Here is an 18,647-nt window from a genome sequence, read left to right as displayed (position 1 = left end):
TGGAGCTCAATGACAATTCATTGAAATTCATTCAAATTACTAAATAAAAATGATGTCATCTGTACTTATACACATTTTCTCAAGGAGCCAAATAATTTGAGATAGGATTGTTTATTGATAAAACACGCTGTAATTCATGATGTTACCTTTTCAGATTTTGGACAGGATAATGCCGCTCCCTATTGGTCAGCTTGACTCACTTCATGCAGTCCTACAGATCCATTGTGATTTACTCAATAAACTTTATGGTGTTTTACGAACAGCAATGTTCAATCCACATACAGTACTTGTATTAGGAGATTAGGTCTGGGCGTGAATTAGTCAAAATATCCAGAGTAGCTTTCGAGGACATCTTTTTTTTCCATTTAAATTCCATGAATGCAATCATAAGACTCATATGATATGAATACAGTATAAAGATGCTTAATAGACAGGGAAGAAATATTTACCATTTCTATTTGGCTCACTAATGATGGATTCTATAAAGGCAACATGTTGTCTGATGATGTCATTTTGAAAGTGATGGTGAGACACGAGTAACAAAATAAAGTTTTTAGGCACTGGCAACCAATTTTAAAACACATGGGAAATGCGAACGCTTTTTTATTCCAAAGATAAAAATATTTCAGCAATGAATAATAAAGCCTGAGCAGTTTTTGTTGGTTTCATCATAAAAGCAGTAGTCTGCATGGAGCATTAGAAATGTTAATAAAAGCTTTCCTGTGGCTCAGTGGTTAGAGAATGATGCTAACAGCGCCAAGGTCATGGGTTTGATCCCAGGGGTTTGCACATACTAAGAAACAATTTATATTATAGTGCAATGTAAGTCGCTTTGGATAAAAGCGTCTGCCAAATGCGTAAATGTTAATCCAGTTTTATTGTGAATGTTGTCATTTAACACTTTATGTATGTTTTGAATCTGAAGTGTGAAATAGAAGCTGAACATTTCAAACTATGACTATGTTTACTGTATATCTGCACAAACAAGTTATTTTAAGGAAAAATAAGGTGTACAGTAGAATATTTACATGATGTGAGCAAACTTTTTTGATAAAATTATAAAATGTATATACAATATAGGTATATACATTACTGGCACCATACACTGTCAACGGACCTATTTAAACTACAGTGCCAGCAATGCCAGGGTTGTGGGTTTGATTATTATAAAGCACACAGATCCTAAGTGGCTTTGGAGAAAAATGTAAATGTAAATACTTTTTAAGCAGCCTTTATAAATCTTTCTTTTAAGGACACTATCTGTTCTTCTGCTATTTACCATCTGCCTTTGAATGTCACTTTATCCTCTGTCCTGGCCCGCCCCTCATATCCCATAACCGCTGCAGTCTGTTCTTCGCTCTGTTCTCATAAAGCCAGATTGAAGGATGCAGGACTGTCTGCTCAGGTACAGTACACAACCTAATCTCTTATCCGCTTTATCTTTACTATAACAGCAGCATTCCATTCCTTTATCACATGTATCTTTCTGATGTGATGTGAGATCTTTGGTATAGATGTTTGCTACTGTTTAGTGTGCTAGCTGTGGACTTGAGTAATTTGAGGTTTGGTTTGAGATGAAGTCTTTGCGACAGCTTTTTTTGGACAACTTTTTCAGCTCATAGCCAAATATAAGAGATATGGATTTAAAGACTTGAAGGGATTTGTTAGTGTTAATTTGAATGTCATGAAATAACTAACCCATAATGGCACAAAATGGCATCTTTTTGCAAGTGATAGGTGAAAATGGTCCATTCTGTGTAAATGTGCAAATCAAACCTACAGCACACTACATCAATAATTTAATCAACTTTTTTACTTGCAAGATATATTGGTGATCACGGTATGACAGCTTATATAGTGTTTGTACCAGATATTGAAACCAAATGTCTTGTTTTAAAGGTACTAAATGTTTATTTTTTATCAACAATCTTTTATACTACATTATGGTTGTTGTGCTAAATTTACCTGGTAACCGATTAAATTTGGAAGTAAAGACTGGAGCTTAACTGTGAATGCTGCTTTGAAAAAACTATATATTTTTCATAAATAGCCATTATTTGAAATATCAGCTATTATGCTATTTACTTCTCATTATACAGTATATATCAAATTTTATTTTTCTGTATATAATAATTGCATACATCCTAATTGGTAATATGCACAAAATAGAGTTTTTATACAAACAAAGTTTTGCAGAATTGTTGTTGAGCAGTCGAGCAGTTTCCATCATGGCCGACGAACATCTTCAGTCAGCTTTGTGCTGCACAAGATCTCGCGGTAAATGCTAAGAACGTGAATGTGATTGCTAGAGAATTGACTCAACCTGTGTTTTTAAGTCGAGGTGACAAATAGGCCTACTCTTGTCAAGTCAATTTACAAACTAGTTGAGACAGTTAAACTTAAGATGTTATTTGAATGAACAATTTCAGAAACTGCAAGTTGAGTCAACTTAAGAAAATTGAGTAGAAACAACTAAACTGCTAAATCATTTTTTACAGTGCATGATTACAAATTCATTGTACATTCAATTTCATGTTTTGGTATAGATGTGGTTAGACAACAGGCTCTTGGTATGTGCATTGTTTTAGCAGCACAGAGACAGGATTCTGTACTGTAGCATCACATCAATAATGGTCTGATATCTCCCTGTGGCTGTGTTGTGTATTTCTCACTGACTCATGACCACATGTCCATCAATACACTGCTGGAGAGGAAGGGTGGAGAAAACATGCAGAGTGCTAAGTGGTCTGATTTGCTATTAGCCAGAGTGCTTGCTCATTGCTTTCTGTTCGTCTCTATGGGACTGGATGTCTTCTCGATGGCCATGATTGCTTTCAGATGAGAAATTCTATACTTATACATATTGACCTTCTTTTTCAGCATGCTGGTGCAATCTGTTCAGAAAAAGACTTCATTTGATATACCACATAATCATGTTTAGGTTATTTTTCATGACAAAATCATTTTTATGACAATATTAGAAAATATTCTAATTACTGTAATACCAAAAAATTTTTTAGTATCACAGAAGTATTTGTTGTATAGCCTTTGTGCTGTTTTAAATAAAACAAACTGTATTATTCTCATTTGTGCAGCTGTGAAAAATTATTGTTTGAACTGATGAGAAACTACTAAGAAACACCATAGAGAACAAAAATGGGGCCATGAGCTTAATTCTTATGAAAACAATGTTGTAATGCTAAAACCTCAAAAGGCCAGCACTTTGTTGGATGGACATAAAGTTATTATATGGACCCACATTATCATTGAGCCTCTCACAAGGATTTTCTTAACACGTTTATAGAATTTGAACACATATACTGTTATTTTGTTCGCTATTGTTACTGTTATGATTTTTTTTTGAGTGACTCCTCTCACAAAAAGTATAATTTAAGTTAAGTTAAGTTAAGTTATTAAGCATGTTAAAGGGGAGGTCTGATGGAATTTCACTTCTTAGAATTTAGTTAGTAAGTAGTATATCTGTTTGAGACTAAACAACATCTGCCAAGTGACATCATGAATCCCAAAATTTACATTGACCCTGCCCCCTTGAACATGGATAGGGTAATGAGCGGGACATCTCAACACACACTCTAAGCAGTAGACCAATCACAAATGACTGGCTCAGCTTGACCAATAAGAGTGTTTCAGAAGGAGGTACTTCACAGAACCAGGTACTCAACAGCCTGTGTTCTGAGAATGTAGATGACAGTGTAAAACACAGGTGAAATATGTCAAATATAAAGCATTTTTTTTGGAAATTTAAACATGAACACCTATTGTTTAGCACATCTGTCATGGCTCTGCTTCCTTAGTCATGTTTTTCTTGGTCCTGTAGGATCCTAAGTGGCTTTGGAGAAAAATGTAAATGTAAATACTTTTTAAGCAGCCTTTATAAATCTTTCTTTTAAGGACACTATCTGTTCTTCTGCTATTTACCATCTGCCTTTGAATGTCACTTTATCCTCTGTCCTGGCCCGCCCCTCATATCCCATAACCGCTGCAGTCTGTTCTTCGCTCTGTTCTCATAAAGCCAGATTGAAGGATGCAGGACTGTCTGCTCAGGTACAGTACACAACCTAATCTCTTATCCGCTTTATCTTTACTATAACAGCAGCATTCCATTCCTTTATCACATGTATCTTTCTGATGTGATGTGAGATCTTTGGTATAGATGTTTGCTACTGTTTAGTGTGCTAGCTGTGGACTTGAGTAATTTGAGGTTTGGTTTGAGATGAAGTCTTTGCGACAGCTTTTTTTGGACAACTTTTTCAGCTCATAGCCAAATATAAGAGATATGGATTTAAAGACTTGAAGGGATTTGTTAGTGTTAATTTGAATGTCATGAAATAACTAACCCATAATGGCACAAAATGGCATCTTTTTGCAAGTGATAGGTGAAAATGGTCCATTCTGTGTAAATGTGCAAATCAAACCTACAGCACACTACATCAATAATTTAATCAACTTTTTTACTTGCAAGATATATTGGTGATCACGGTATGACAGCTTATATAGTGTTTGTACCAGATATTGAAACCAAATGTCTTGTTTTAAAGGTACTAAATGTTTATTTTTTATCAACAATCTTTTATACTACATTATGGTTGTTGTGCTAAATTTACCTGGTAACCGATTAAATTTGGAAGTAAAGACTGGAGCTTAACTGTGAATGCTGCTTTGAAAAAACTATATATTTTTCATAAATAGCCATTATTTGAAATATCAGCTATTATGCTATTTACTTCTCATTATACAGTATATATCAAATTTTATTTTTCTGTATATAATAATTGCATACATCCTAATTGGTAATATGCACAAAATAGAGTTTTTATACAAACAAAGTTTTGCAGAATTGTTGTTGAGCAGTCGAGCAGTTTCCATCATGGCCGACGAACATCTTCAGTCAGCTTTGTGCTGCACAAGATCTCGCGGTAAATGCTAAGAACGTGAATGTGATTGCTAGAGAATTGACTCAACCTGTGTTTTTAAGTCGAGGTGACAAATAGGCCTACTCTTGTCAAGTCAATTTACAAACTAGTTGAGACAGTTAAACTTAAGATGTTATTTGAATGAACAATTTCAGAAACTGCAAGTTGAGTCAACTTAAGAAAATTGAGTAGAAACAACTAAACTGCTAAATCATTTTTTACAGTGCATGATTACAAATTCATTGTACATTCAATTTCATGTTTTGGTATAGATGTGGTTAGACAACAGGCTCTTGGTATGTGCATTGTTTTAGCAGCACAGAGACAGGATTCTGTACTGTAGCATCACATCAATAATGGTCTGATATCTCCCTGTGGCTGTGTTGTGTATTTCTCACTGACTCATGACCACATGTCCATCAATACACTGCTGGAGAGGAAGGGTGGAGAAAACATGCAGAGTGCTAAGTGGTCTGATTTGCTATTAGCCAGAGTGCTTGCTCATTGCTTTCTGTTCGTCTCTATGGGACTGGATGTCTTCTCGATGGCCATGATTGCTTTCAGATGAGAAATTCTATACTTATACATATTGACCTTCTTTTTCAGCATGCTGGTGCAATCTGTTCAGAAAAAGACTTCATTTGATATACCACATAATCATGTTTAGGTTATTTTTCATGACAAAATCATTTTTATGACAATATTAGAAAATATTCTAATTACTGTAATACCAAAAAATTTTTTAGTATCACAGAAGTATTTGTTGTATAGCCTTTGTGCTGTTTTAAATAAAACAAACTGTATTATTCTCATTTGTGCAGCTGTGAAAAATTATTGTTTGAACTGATGAGAAACTACTAAGAAACACCATAGAGAACAAAAATGGGGCCATGAGCTTAATTCTTATGAAAACAATGTTGTAATGCTAAAACCTCAAAAGGCCAGCACTTTGTTGGATGGACATAAAGTTATTATATGGACCCACATTATCATTGAGCCTCTCACAAGGATTTTCTTAACACGTTTATAGAATTTGAACACATATACTGTTATTTTGTTCGCTATTGTTACTGTTATGATTTTTTTTTGAGTGACTCCTCTCACAAAAAGTATAATTTAAGTTAAGTTAAGTTAAGTTATTAAGCATGTTAAAGGGGAGGTCTGATGGAATTTCACTTCTTAGAATTTAGTTAGTAAGTAGTATATCTGTTTGAGACTAAACAACATCTGCCAAGTGACATCATGAATCCCAAAATTTACATTGACCCTGCCCCCTTGAACATGGATAGGGTAATGAGCGGGACATCTCAACACACACTCTAAGCAGTAGACCAATCACAAATGACTGGCTCAGCTTGACCAATAAGAGTGTTTCAGAAGGAGGTACTTCACAGAACCAGGTACTCAACAGCCTGTGTTCTGAGAATGTAGATGACAGTGTAAAACACAGGTGAAATATGTCAAATATAAAGCATTTTTTTTGGAAATTTAAACATGAACACCTATTGTTTAGCACATCTGTCATGGCTCTGCTTCCTTAGTCATGTTTTTCTTGGTCCTGTAGCAGAGCCATGACAAAGTCTTTGGTTATGTGTGGAGAGAAACATATTATTGTCCATTTGACAGTAATATACGTTCTCTCCAGTGTCTTGTCATTGGCCCCATTCCTCTTGTTTCCTCGTTATCTTTCCCTAAGTGTTTGATTACCCACACCTGCCCCGTGTCGTTATCCCTCGTTTGTCTTCCCTTTAAATACCCTCTTGTTTCTTTGTCTTGTGCTCGTGGATTGTACGTATGTGTGGATTATGTTGGTGCTCTCACCCGTGTTCCTAGTCCTTGCCCTGTTCGTGTTTCGTGAGTTTTGTGCTTTATGATTTATGACGTTTGGTCGTGTCCTGTAGTTTGGGTTATTTGTCTTGTTTTCATTTTGCCCCCTCGTGGGAAGTCTTTGTTTTCTGTTTTGGTTTAGTTCCTGTTCGATACCCCCTCGTGGGTTTTTGTTTTGTGTTTTCGTGTAAATAAATATCTGTTAACCCCTTCACTGCCGTTGCCTGTGCTTGGGTTCTTCACCCCACGAAAGTCGTGACAACATCATAAACATAATAAAGACTTTGAAAAATAGGCAAAATAGGACCCCTTTAATTATAAGTTCAAGTATATAGTAAGTATACTAAGATCAATGTACTATCAATGTAGTATATTTGTACAGTAAGCGTACTTCTTCAATAGATACTACTTGGCACTAAACTGACCCACTTTTAAATGTACTGTAATAGTATTAAACTGAGTACACAACTAGTCATCAAAAATTCAAAAGATAGTATAGGCCAAATATACATTTCTGTCAGTAAAAGGTCTTCTGAAGCGAATCGATGCGTTTGTTTAATAGATATATTAATCCCTCGACTGCACGTGAACCTGAGGCTTGTTTGTCCGGCAAATGACGCAGGCTCACGTAAGTTCCGGTGACGAATGCTGTATTTTTGGGTTTGCCTCTGCCCATTTGCCCTCACAGACTGGCGCCTTTTGGTAGGCGAAATAGAATGGTAGCCGAAGTGGAGTAAAGAGGATTCACATCCCCGCGAAAAACTTTCTCTTATTACACCGCTAAAGGTCCGCAGATTCCACTCCGCGTTTTCCATTTAACGCCCGCTCCTCACAGTCTGTGTCCGCTCACTGAAGACGACAGATCGTTTCATCAACAGGTAGATACAGTAGAGTCTACTAGCTGTTGTTGTTGTTACACGTTCTTTGCTTTTACAAAAAACGTGTTATGTGAGCTGCATTAAACAGTCTCTTAGATTTACATTTAAGAATTTGATATGAAAATGATGTTATGTTGGATATAGTTAAAAGATTTAAAATGATTTATAACAGAGGGGTGCCCTATTTGCCCTGCACAACCAACCAGTAGTACACCCCCCTCCCGGATTGTGGTACACAAATGATGACAGGTATGCACTACAGACAGTCTTGACTGTGCGTACATGCACACTGTAAGTATTTAAGTATGAGGCCTTTGTTCTTACAATGGTAATGTTCCCCTATTACAAATAGTTTCTAGCGTTCCCCCAGAGGTCATTCTGTGTACTACAGTCTGTAAACATACTAACATTTACATTTACATTTAGTCATTTAGCAGACGCTTTTATCCAAAGCGACTTACAAAGAGTTCAGGGAGCAATAAGCGATATGTCATACAGGAGCAATAATACAATAGGTGCAGGGGCGTAACTGCACATTTTCTGAGGGGTATGCGAGATCAGTATTGGCATCCCCCCCATCGGCCTCCCCAATATAGAAAACACACAACAAATAAAAAATCTGCAGACAATTTGTATATTTCCTTTGGAGTCATTCTAGTTATATTTTACATCATGTGATGGTGACAATCAGATTTGCATCTATAACAGAAGCATAAAGGTTTCCTTTTACAGAAAAACTTTTCCAACTGCTTCACAGTGTAACAGATACACAATTCTGAAAAGATAAATAACAATCTGAAAAATAATGAAACAAAGGAGCAAAAAGTAGTCAAATGTTCAGACATACACAATAAATTAGGGCTTAAACTAATGATTATTTTGATCATTGTTTTTTTTATTAATCGGATAACAGGCTAAACAATTTTTTATTTGATCTTTTGCTTATATAACTAAATAAAACCTCAAATAAGGCTATTTATTGTATTCTATGAAAACTGAGTTTCACTTACTGTATGTAGTCTAGAATCTTGACATTTAAAACCTTTAACAAAAAAGCTTGTCCAGTTTTAAACAATAAAACTTCTTTAAATATCCCAAATAACAATCGAGTTGTAGCCCATTAGAGATGTGCTGGTGAGGAAATAAACTTATTTTGATCTTCAAAGTTATACATTTAGATTATTCCCTTTCCTTCAACAAAAAGTATTATTAACATTATTTATTATTACCAGAATAACACGAATAAGACGTATTACATGACATACTCGCGTTGTACAACACAAATAAACAAACGGTCTTTGTTTTTTCCTACTTAGGCCTACTTTAAAACGAATGCTTAGTTTGTGGTTCATTAATATTTAATAAAAACACAACAATAAAATAGCCTATGTTAAACATACCTTTACTGGTTATTGAAGCCACAATATGGAATATTTGGACCGCTAGATGGCGCACTTTCAACAACAAAAGGCGAAGCTAAATGACGTTATGCAGGAGAGTGGAATTATGGGACATGTCGTTTTCACTATCTAGAGGCGTATGGAGATCGCCCATCATGTTCACAGACGAGGTAATGAATGAATGTTATTTTGTCATCGTAATGAAGTAGCTTGCAAGAAACGTGGACTGTAATGCTACATTAGCCCGCGACTGATATTGGACTTTGTCAATTGATTTTGTAGCGTAATGCTACACAGTTTTACCTGTTTAAAACAGTCATACAGTCGTCGTTTAAAAAGTAAATTGGAACGAACCCACAGTATTTAGAAGTAACGTTATTGGCTACATATTTTCGTGCGACATACAGTGAGGGAAATAAGTATTTGATCCCCTGCTGATTTTGTAAGTTTGCCTGCTTACAAAGAAATGAAGGGTCTATAATTTTTATGGTGGGTTTATTTTAACTGATAGACAGAATATTTAAAAAAATCAGGGAAAAAAATGTTATATAAAGGTTATAAATTGATTTGCATTTCAGTCAGTGAAATAAGTATTTGATCCCCGAGCAAAACATAACTTTTTACTTGGTGGAGAAACCCTTGTTGGCAAGCACAGAGGTCAGACAGTCACCAGGTTTGCACATGTGTCAGGATACATTTTAGTCCACTCATCTGTCAATCTTTAAGGTTTCTTGGCTGTCGCTCAGCAAATTGGAGTTTTGGCCTCCTTCACAGAGGTTCTATAGGACTAGGGTCTAGAGACTGGCTAGGACATTTAATGTGCTTCTCCTTAAGCCACTCTTTGGTTGTCTTGGCAATATGTTTTGGGTCTTTGTCATGCTAAAGGCACATCCACGACCCATCTTCAGTGATCTAGTTAAGAGGAGGAGGTTCTCGTCAGTCAGCATTTCTCTCCCTCCAAACACAGGAGTCCATTTTGGTCTCACAGCAGTGCCAGCACTTTCGCCAAAGCCTTTTCTGAATCATCTTGATGTTCATTGTCAAACTTCAGACGAGCCAGCGGGCCTTCTTGGGCAGGAGGACCTTGCGGGTGCTTCAGGATTTCAATCTATTGTGGCATAGCGTGTTACCAATGGTTTGCTTGCTAACTATGGTCCCAACTGTCTTGAAATCATTAACAAGCTTCTTCAGTGTAGTTCTGGGCTGATCTTTAAACCTTTCTCATGATCATCTTTACTCCATTGGTGAAATCTTGCAGGGAGCTCCAGAACAAGGGCATTTGATAGTTATTTTGTATTTCTTTTATTTCCAAATAATCGCACCAACAGTTGTCTCCTCCTCACTAAGCTTCTGTCTGTAGCCTAGTCAAGGTTTGTGCAGGTCTACAATCTTGTCCCTGACATCCTTTGAAACTTATTTGGTCTTGACCATGGTGGTGGAGAGGTTTAATGGAAGATACAGATTCTGTCGGCAGGCATCTTTTATATACATAACAAGCTGATTTAGGAGTACTTTCTTAAAGTGACAGGACTAATCTGCGGTCCATATAGGCACATAACCAATCTGTGGAGCCAGAATTCTTGCTAGTTGGTAGGGGATCAAATACTTATTTCACTGACTGAAATGCAAATCAATTTATAACCTTTATATAACATTTTTCCCCCTGATTTTTTTAATATATATATTTTTTATCCCCCTGATTTTTCTGTCTCTATCAGTTAAAATAAACCCACCATAAATATTATAGACCCTTCATTTCTTTGTAAGCAGGCAAACTTACAAAATCAGCAGGGGATCAAATACTTATTTCCCTCACTGTATACTGTTTTTCATAGGGTAACTGCATTCATAACTATTCAAATAATCTGTGCATGAGTATTTCGTGTACAATAAAAAATGTGCTTAATTGTCTATTAAAACACACGCGAGAGCGGAGTCTTTGTCGAGTCCAATTGCTCTCTCCATTTAGAAAACGCCACGCTGATATTAATCCTTGTTTTATTTCTTCGTTTGTCCATAAACCTGCTTGCCTCGTTTGGCCTACGTTTACGCTTTTTTATTGGTTTCCTTTACTTGCCAAAGAGTAATCGTGATCCATAATAACAGAACAACAGATGCTGCGTCCCAGATGCTGTATAACCACTTCCACATTTGCGTGTTGCCGTAGTTTCTTCAACCGGAAACTGAGGGTTGTGCGGAGCACCGGATATTAAGTCACTGATATTATTTTAAATAGGAATTTCTCTGGATTTGCACATTCTTGGGAACATTTGGGATAATGTAAATACACAACTGCATAAAATATATCACACTGTGCAAGTGATTTTTGGATATTTCATAACTTAATTCTTCTATATTGTGGCTTTAACAAACGTTCTTTTGCGCTCTTGTCTCTGTCATCATTTCAATCATTGCGCGTTTCACTTTCCTCGCGCAATCTCTCCGGTGCTCTGTGCTGCGCGCTGTTTGCAGAAGACGCATCTGCTCGCGTTATGTGAAGAACACGGGCCTGACGTTCAAACTGCACAGCTCGCGTCGTCATATGGGGAAAACGCGTCCGACGTTTAATGAAGAACCCGATAACTAGTTTATATGCGTGATAGTGGGAGACTTAACAGCTTTAACAACCATTTGTTTATAAGCGACAAAGATGTAGGCCTAGAGATGAACTGGTATTTTATTATATGAACTACCGTATTATATTAACTAACGTTAAATAACTTGAAGACTTACAGAGATGAAATGATAATCGATATTTATCCACTTGGACATTGTTTTTACTTGTCAATTGACTTGTTTTTCATTTTCATGTTCTGTTCTGCGCTTTGGGAAGTTTCTTTGCTCGATCCATTTGGTCAGACTGTCAAAGAGTGATTGGCTGACATAATAACTTGATTAAATAAAATATATATTTATTGAACTCGTTTAAAATGCTACACAAAAGTGAAACTAAAACATTGACTAATGACTTTTTTTGTTATATTTTTTATTATTTATAACGTTTTATTAAAAAAACTTTAAATAATATTTTAGCACAATGGCGCCCCCCCTTGCACATATGCATATACTGCATACCCCATTTTTTGCACCACTGAATACGTGCTAATACAAAGTTACTAGTTTCAGCAAAAGCTAGACCAATACCTGTTGAGAGAAAGAGGTTAGTGTTTTTTTTCTAATTTGTCTGTCAAGTATTCACAGAAGAGATGGGTTTTAAGTAGTTTTTTGAATGTTGTGAGAGATGTGGTTGACCGGACTGAGTTAGGAAGAATGTTCCACCAGGAAGGAGTTGTGAAGGAGAATGAGCGGGAGAGCGATTAACTGCCCTTATGAGAAGGCAATACAAGATGCCGCTGGTTTGCTGAATGCAGGGTTCTTTTCTACTGAGCACAGAACATTTCTCATAACAAAACCGATGTCATGTGAATGACTACTGTATATAAACGTGACAGATGTAACTGTCCTTCTTGTGTCATGTCTCAGGACCCATATGATCCCAGTGAGGGATGATGAAGCGGAGTCTCAGAGGAAGGCCAAATCACGACAGGCCAGACGGACTCGCAGAGCTACACAGGTGTTGGCCAAACATAAAAACTGATAATGTCGCAGAATATGCCACTTCTCTAGTGTTTTTATTAGAATTATACGTTAAAGTTGAAGTATGTTTTATTTGACTCGACTTCAGCATAACATGTCAACGTAAACAAACGTTGATGGTAATCCACATATAATCCAAAGTATACGCCAGGTGAAATAGTCCATATTATACTGTAAAAATAAATCTTGTTTCTAGGGAGTTACACTTTCAGAGTTGATGGAGGCAAAGAAAACCTTCAGCCCATCAAAGTTGGACATGGGATCAGATGATGTGTGTAGATCCACTGAGGGAAAGTGTTTTCAGAGAAGAGTTCACGAGGACCAAAGAGAATCCAGCTCCTCTTCACTGGTGCAGAATCAGCTATCTGAGGAACACACAAGTCATGAGTCCACCCGTGAACATCTAGATGAGGTGAACACTAATACAGCCATTCTCAAACCTAAATTCATCTTTCATAGCCATTTCAAAATGACCTGATGGGGTGTTTTCTTTGTTGGATGGATAAGGATAGTTCTTTCCTCAGGTTCACTCGGTTGTTAGTTTGTCACACTTAATATGACCGTACATTTTTTTTAAATACTTTTCTAATTTTGTACAGTATATCCATTGTTTTATTATTTGAAATCGAACAAAAGTGGGTGTGCCTTATCTTTCTCATCACTGTTAAATTGCATATTTAAAAATGCAATTTGATGTTTTATTCTAGTGCAATTTATTCATATTCATTTATTCATCAAGCAAGGGAACTGGAAAAGAAGATCAGCAAGTAAATGTGAGAGATCTTCATTTTGCATCTCATCAGTCAGAGGAGCCTGCGGCTTCACTCCAAGTCTCAACCACTACAAGCCTTTGAAAGGTACTGATTCGGTTTTAAAGGCATAGTTCATCCAAAAATAAAAATGTGCATAATTGAATCATCCTCATGTTGTTTAAAACCTGTACATAACGCTCTTTTTGTGTGTAACACAAATGAAGATATTTTGAAAAATGTCTAAGTGCTTTTGTATTCGTACAAAGGAAGTCACTGAGATCCAGTGTTGTTTGGTTACCAACATTCTTCAAACTATCTTCTTTTGTGAAAGTCATACAGGTTTGAAGTGACGTTTTTTATGTGTGCTGTCTCTTTAAGCTTTGGTTAATGAACGTTGGTGAAGTCTGTATTGATTTATCAGACACACTAACATGTGTCCACTTCTGTCTGATCTATCTGATTATAGAGTCTGAATGCACAGATGAAAATGAAAACATTGTTAATGACTCGTGTGATTCAACTGTTGAGCAGCATTTCACGGATGACAGCGGTTTAAGTGCTGACGTAACCTGCTTTATCACTGAGGTACCGTTACTGTGTTTGTTATGACTCATGGATGTTGTTCTCACTCATGTTTTTGTGTTCATCATGTGCAAAGCATATGGAGAGCAGCTATCTAAATTGTCTTTCCTACCTCTACAAAACTTATTATGTATAGTTAGTTTGTTTTCATACCACCAGATGGAGCTGCTGTATAGCAAGCTATGTTTTATATTTTATGAAAATATATTTGATTATGAAAGGAACAGTTAACTTCCCCCAAAGATCAAAATGTCAAAGGCAATGACAGCCGGCGTATTTTTTACTCAGCTGAAGAAAGGCATTTACATCTGGGATGACATAAGGTAAATGATGAGAGAATGTTTCTCTGGTTTTGGGAGAACTGTTTCTTTGATTATTGCTCTGTGTCTGCATGTCTTCATCATGATTATAACAGAATCATGTTTTTCAAGTCAAGTCATGTTGAGCTTCATTGTCATTCCGCTACATGTGGGGACATACAGTGGAACGAAATGTCGTGCCTCACAGGACCGCAGTGCTACATAAATACAGACATACAACAGTGGAGTAAAAACAAGAATAGACCTATACACAAACTAACCTACTAATTTACTGAGAGAGTGATTATAAATATACTACAGTCTATATGCAAATGCTACAAATTCAGGGCTTCCTGGGGGAAAAGCTGTTGAGCAGTCTGGCGGAGCGGGCTCTGATGCTCCAGTATCTTCTTGATGGTAGGAGCTGGGCGAGACTATGGGAGGGGTGGGTGGGGTCCTTCACGATACTGTTAGCTTTGTTGGAGGATTTGCCCATGGAAAATCACTGTGCACACATTTGTTTAGTCTGTTGTGTGTCTTTGTTTTGATCACAGCCACTTTGCTAAATGGCAAGAATTTTTACATAGAAGTTTCATAGATTTTTTTAGAGGAGATGTATTCTTTCTGGTATTTAAATCTGGCCAGTTGTAATCAGGCCATTCACCCATACAGGTTTATAAGACACATTTTTCAAAGCTGGACTATTTTTCATTGGACATGGGTTGTGAGCCCTCAGAACTCATAGTCGAAGATGCTAGAAAAATAGCTAGTGATGAAAGCCATCTGTCAGATGTTATTGTGTACTTACAAGAACAAAAGTGCAGTTTGTAAGAAAACTTAGCTAGCACTTCTGTGTTTATTTGGTTGTGCCAAAACTGAAAATGTAAACACGTCCCTTAAATTCAAGTAGGCTTGTGGCTCTTAAGAGTGATTTGGCGACCTCTGCGGATAGATGTGTCCCTTGGGTTGGAAAAAGTGGAGATATACAAAATATTATGTTAAAAAACTACAATAAATATTGCACACTGTTATTCGAAACTATATTTTTACGATTTAATTTCATAGACTTGACATATCAAATGCAATGCTAGCAGTTGGTTATGTTGCTTAAAAAAGGCAATGTTTCTCAACCATGACATTATTTCAAGGGGGCCTCAACATAACCTAAAATTATTTAAAATAAACAAAATAAGCTTTAAAATAAATCTAAAACAAATAGAGATATTTTTTATAGGTCCAATGTTTTTTTTTTTGAGGATCTATTGACAGTAATGCAATATAATATACATAACTATAATAATGTCTTTAGAGGTGTATAAAGACTTTACATAATGAAGCGTTATGTCCTTATTATCTTAGAATGAGTTATTTCTATCTACATGCACCGCGGGTCACCTTACATGGAATTCACCATGTTGTTTCTACAGTAGCCCTAAACCAGGGGTATTCAATTAAAGTTGCAAGAGGTCCAGTCTTTATATACCTTTAGAGGTCCTGGGCAATATGTTTTTTGAAAATAAATAAATATTTAATCAATTTAGCCCACTTGGATATATATACTGTATACACAGTATATACATATAAAAGATATGATCTTTTATCAGGGGATTTATTTTAAATTTTGATATTTATTGTATGTGTAGGCTCTGTGGCTTTGGGGGAATGCCCTCTCAACAGTGTCTGATCATTAATATTTGTAAAATAAAAAAAACTACTGACAACATACAAACAATAAATGTAATGTAACAATTAAATTGCTCTCATCATAAACAGAAAACAAATTTACTTATTAAATCAGCCTTTCCATGCCATTCATAACAAATGTTGACATACTGATCTATAATGCTAATGCTAAACGTTCATAAAATATCACAAATCTGGTCAAAAGGTTGGAAACATATAGCAAACAGTAAGCAGACTGACAGATACAAATATTTAAAAATTGCTGCATTTTTTTTATTGTTGCGTGTTCGTTTACCTGCTCTGCGTGTCTGCACTACTGTTGTTAAAATAAGCACGTGTCTGCTGCTCTACATGCGGTGCGTCTTTGGCTGGAGAGAAGCAGCGCGCGCGGAGCGGAAAGGGTTCAAATGAAGCGCGTTTGATGCTAGATAAAGATATTAGATCAGTGGTTCTCAAACTTTTCAGATCAAGTACCACCTTTTATAAAATTTGTTGTTCCAAGTACCACCTAATGACCGGCATAGAAAATGACATGAATGAACACTCAAATTAAAGGAACAATACGGGGTTTTTAGGAGGATCTATTGACAGAAATGCAATATAATATACAAAACTATTTCTTCAGAGGTGTATAAAGACCTTACGTAATGAACCATTAAGTTTGTAATACCTTAGAATAAGCTATTTATATCTACATACAGAGCGGGCCTATACATACATTGAATTCGCCGCCATGTTTTGTACAGCAGCCCTAAACGGACAAACAACTCTACAACGCACGTTTCCTCTTCCTCTCCGCTGCGGTATAGTGGTGAAACGGATCGTGGATGATCCGTGATCCGTACGGATCGTACTCTACGGTTCAAAACGCATATCACCCGCGGGTTAACTGAAAGTTTATTCATCATTGAGTAAGAGAGTAAAACGTGCTCTCTCTACAGTTTCAGCTCCAACGCGCTCTCGCTCTCTCTCTCCAGTATCTGGACGAGTACAATATTAAAGCGGTTCCAGATAAACAATGACGCTCAAAACTGCTCCGTCCAACAGCTAATATTACAACAATATCTTGGTATGTTAGTATGTTCCCTTTCTGTCGGTCTCTCGACGTTGTGTCGAACCGACAGATTGAGGTTTGTCTTGAGAACCTATCATCTTCTGAGTATTTAGAAAAGGCCAATGAAAATTGGCGAATGAAATTTGCATGCCGGATTCCTCCCCGGATGTCCGGGTATAAGAGGGAAGCTGGCGTGCTCATTCATTCACCTTTTGTTCTTCAGAGCCTACGCATCTGATGAGCGACTCTACGATCTTCACTGATCTAATTCTGCTGGATCTTACGACGTGGTGCAGCGGACGGTCCCTTCCTGCAGCGACTCTCCCCTGGGCGTCTCGGCAGTTCCGGAAGTGTCTGAGCAAATTTCTTCTAAAAGAGCTAATTTCTCCAGCGTGGCATGGCCCGCTGTTCTCTTGGGTGCAACGCGCTCATTGAGGAAGGGGACGGACACGATGTCTGCCTCAGGTGTTTGGGTCTCCGGCACGCTGAGGCAGCCTTTGTGGATACGTCCTGCCTGCACTGCGGGCGGATGGCGATCCAGACGTTGCAGTCACGGGTGGCTGTATTCTTTATGAATAAAGCCACCACTCCGTCTGCTACCCGATCCATGACGACAGTGGCTACGGCCCTGCCGTTCACGCCCCGTCTCGCTCGTCTGACCGTCCCTCAAGAGACGGTCCTACCCCGTCTTGTTCCTCGGCCACGTACTCGGAGGTACATGACGAAGATGAGATGTCGATTGCAGCATCGGAGGGCGACCTTTTGGCATCCGACCCCGACGATTCCTCAGAGCCCCCTCCCTCGGGGGGTCGAGCCCAGGAAGAAGCAGACGTCGAGATGACAACCATGCTTTTCCGGGCTGCCGCGAGCATTGGGCTGCAGTGCACTGCACCGCCCTTACCTTCAGAGCACGCCCAGTCAGTGTTACACTGCCTGAAGCACTTCAGGCAGCCAGCGGTCCTCCTGAAACAATTTCAGAGGCTCCTGGGGCACATGGCATCCTCGGCGGGGGTGGTCCCCCTCGGGTTGATGCACATGCGATCGCTCCAACACTGGCTACAGAGTCGGGTTCTCTGGAGAGCGTGGCACACCGGCAGTAGGCGTATGGTCATCACGCCTTTCTGCCGGCGCACCTTGACCCCCTGGTCGTCTATGGCCTTCCTACGGGCGGGGGTCCCCCTAGGGCAGATGTCAAGGCATGTCGTAGTAATGACGGATACCTCCCTACAGGGCTGGGGTGCCGTGTGCAACGGGCACGCAGTGTCGGGGCGGTGGACGGGCCCCCGCCTGCGTTGGCATATCAAGTGCCTAGAGTTGTGGGCTGTGCTACTTGCACTAAAGAGATTCCAACCTCTCGTGCAGGGCAAGCACGTGCTGGTCAGGTCGGACAGCACAGCTGCCGTGGCGTATATCAACCACCAGGGTGGCATTCGCTCACGGCAGTTAACACGACTCGCCCAACACCTCCTCCTCTGGAGTCAGCAGGTGATCAGCTCCCTGCGAGCCATACACATCCCGGGCGACCTGAACCAGACAGCAGACTTGCTCTCTCGTCAGCTGTCGCCTCGCGGAGAGTGGCGACTCCACCCCCACGCAGTTCAGCTCATATGGGAGCAGTTCGGCCAGGCGCAGGTGGACCTG

At 38.3% G+C, this 18,647-nt stretch overlaps 1 protein-coding gene across 1 annotated transcript in view; it reads left to right on the top strand.

The window, feature by feature from the left end:
- Positions 1-4,027: 4,027 nt before the first annotated feature.
- ube3d (ubiquitin protein ligase E3D) overlaps positions 4,028-18,647 on the top strand; it is a 119,880-nt gene continuing 105,260 nt past the window's right edge. The window contains exons 1-4 of the mRNA XM_057328632.1: positions 4,028-4,065; positions 12,523-12,613; positions 12,833-13,048; positions 14,617-14,686. Coding sequence (XP_057184615.1) covers positions 4,046-4,065; positions 12,523-12,613; positions 12,833-13,048; positions 14,617-14,686 — 397 coding nt within the window. The 5' untranslated portion in view covers positions 4,028-4,045. The remainder of the gene's footprint in view (positions 4,066-12,522; positions 12,614-12,832; positions 13,049-14,616; positions 14,687-18,647) is intronic.

This window comes from Triplophysa rosa, unplaced genomic scaffold, assembly GCF_024868665.1.
Source record: "Triplophysa rosa unplaced genomic scaffold, Trosa_1v2 scaffold60_ERROPOS690268, whole genome shotgun sequence".
Taxonomy (NCBI): Eukaryota; Metazoa; Chordata; class Actinopteri; order Cypriniformes; family Nemacheilidae; genus Triplophysa; species Triplophysa rosa.
Note: the sequence above shows the minus strand (reverse complement) of the source record. Positions and strands in the feature narration are given on the sequence as shown.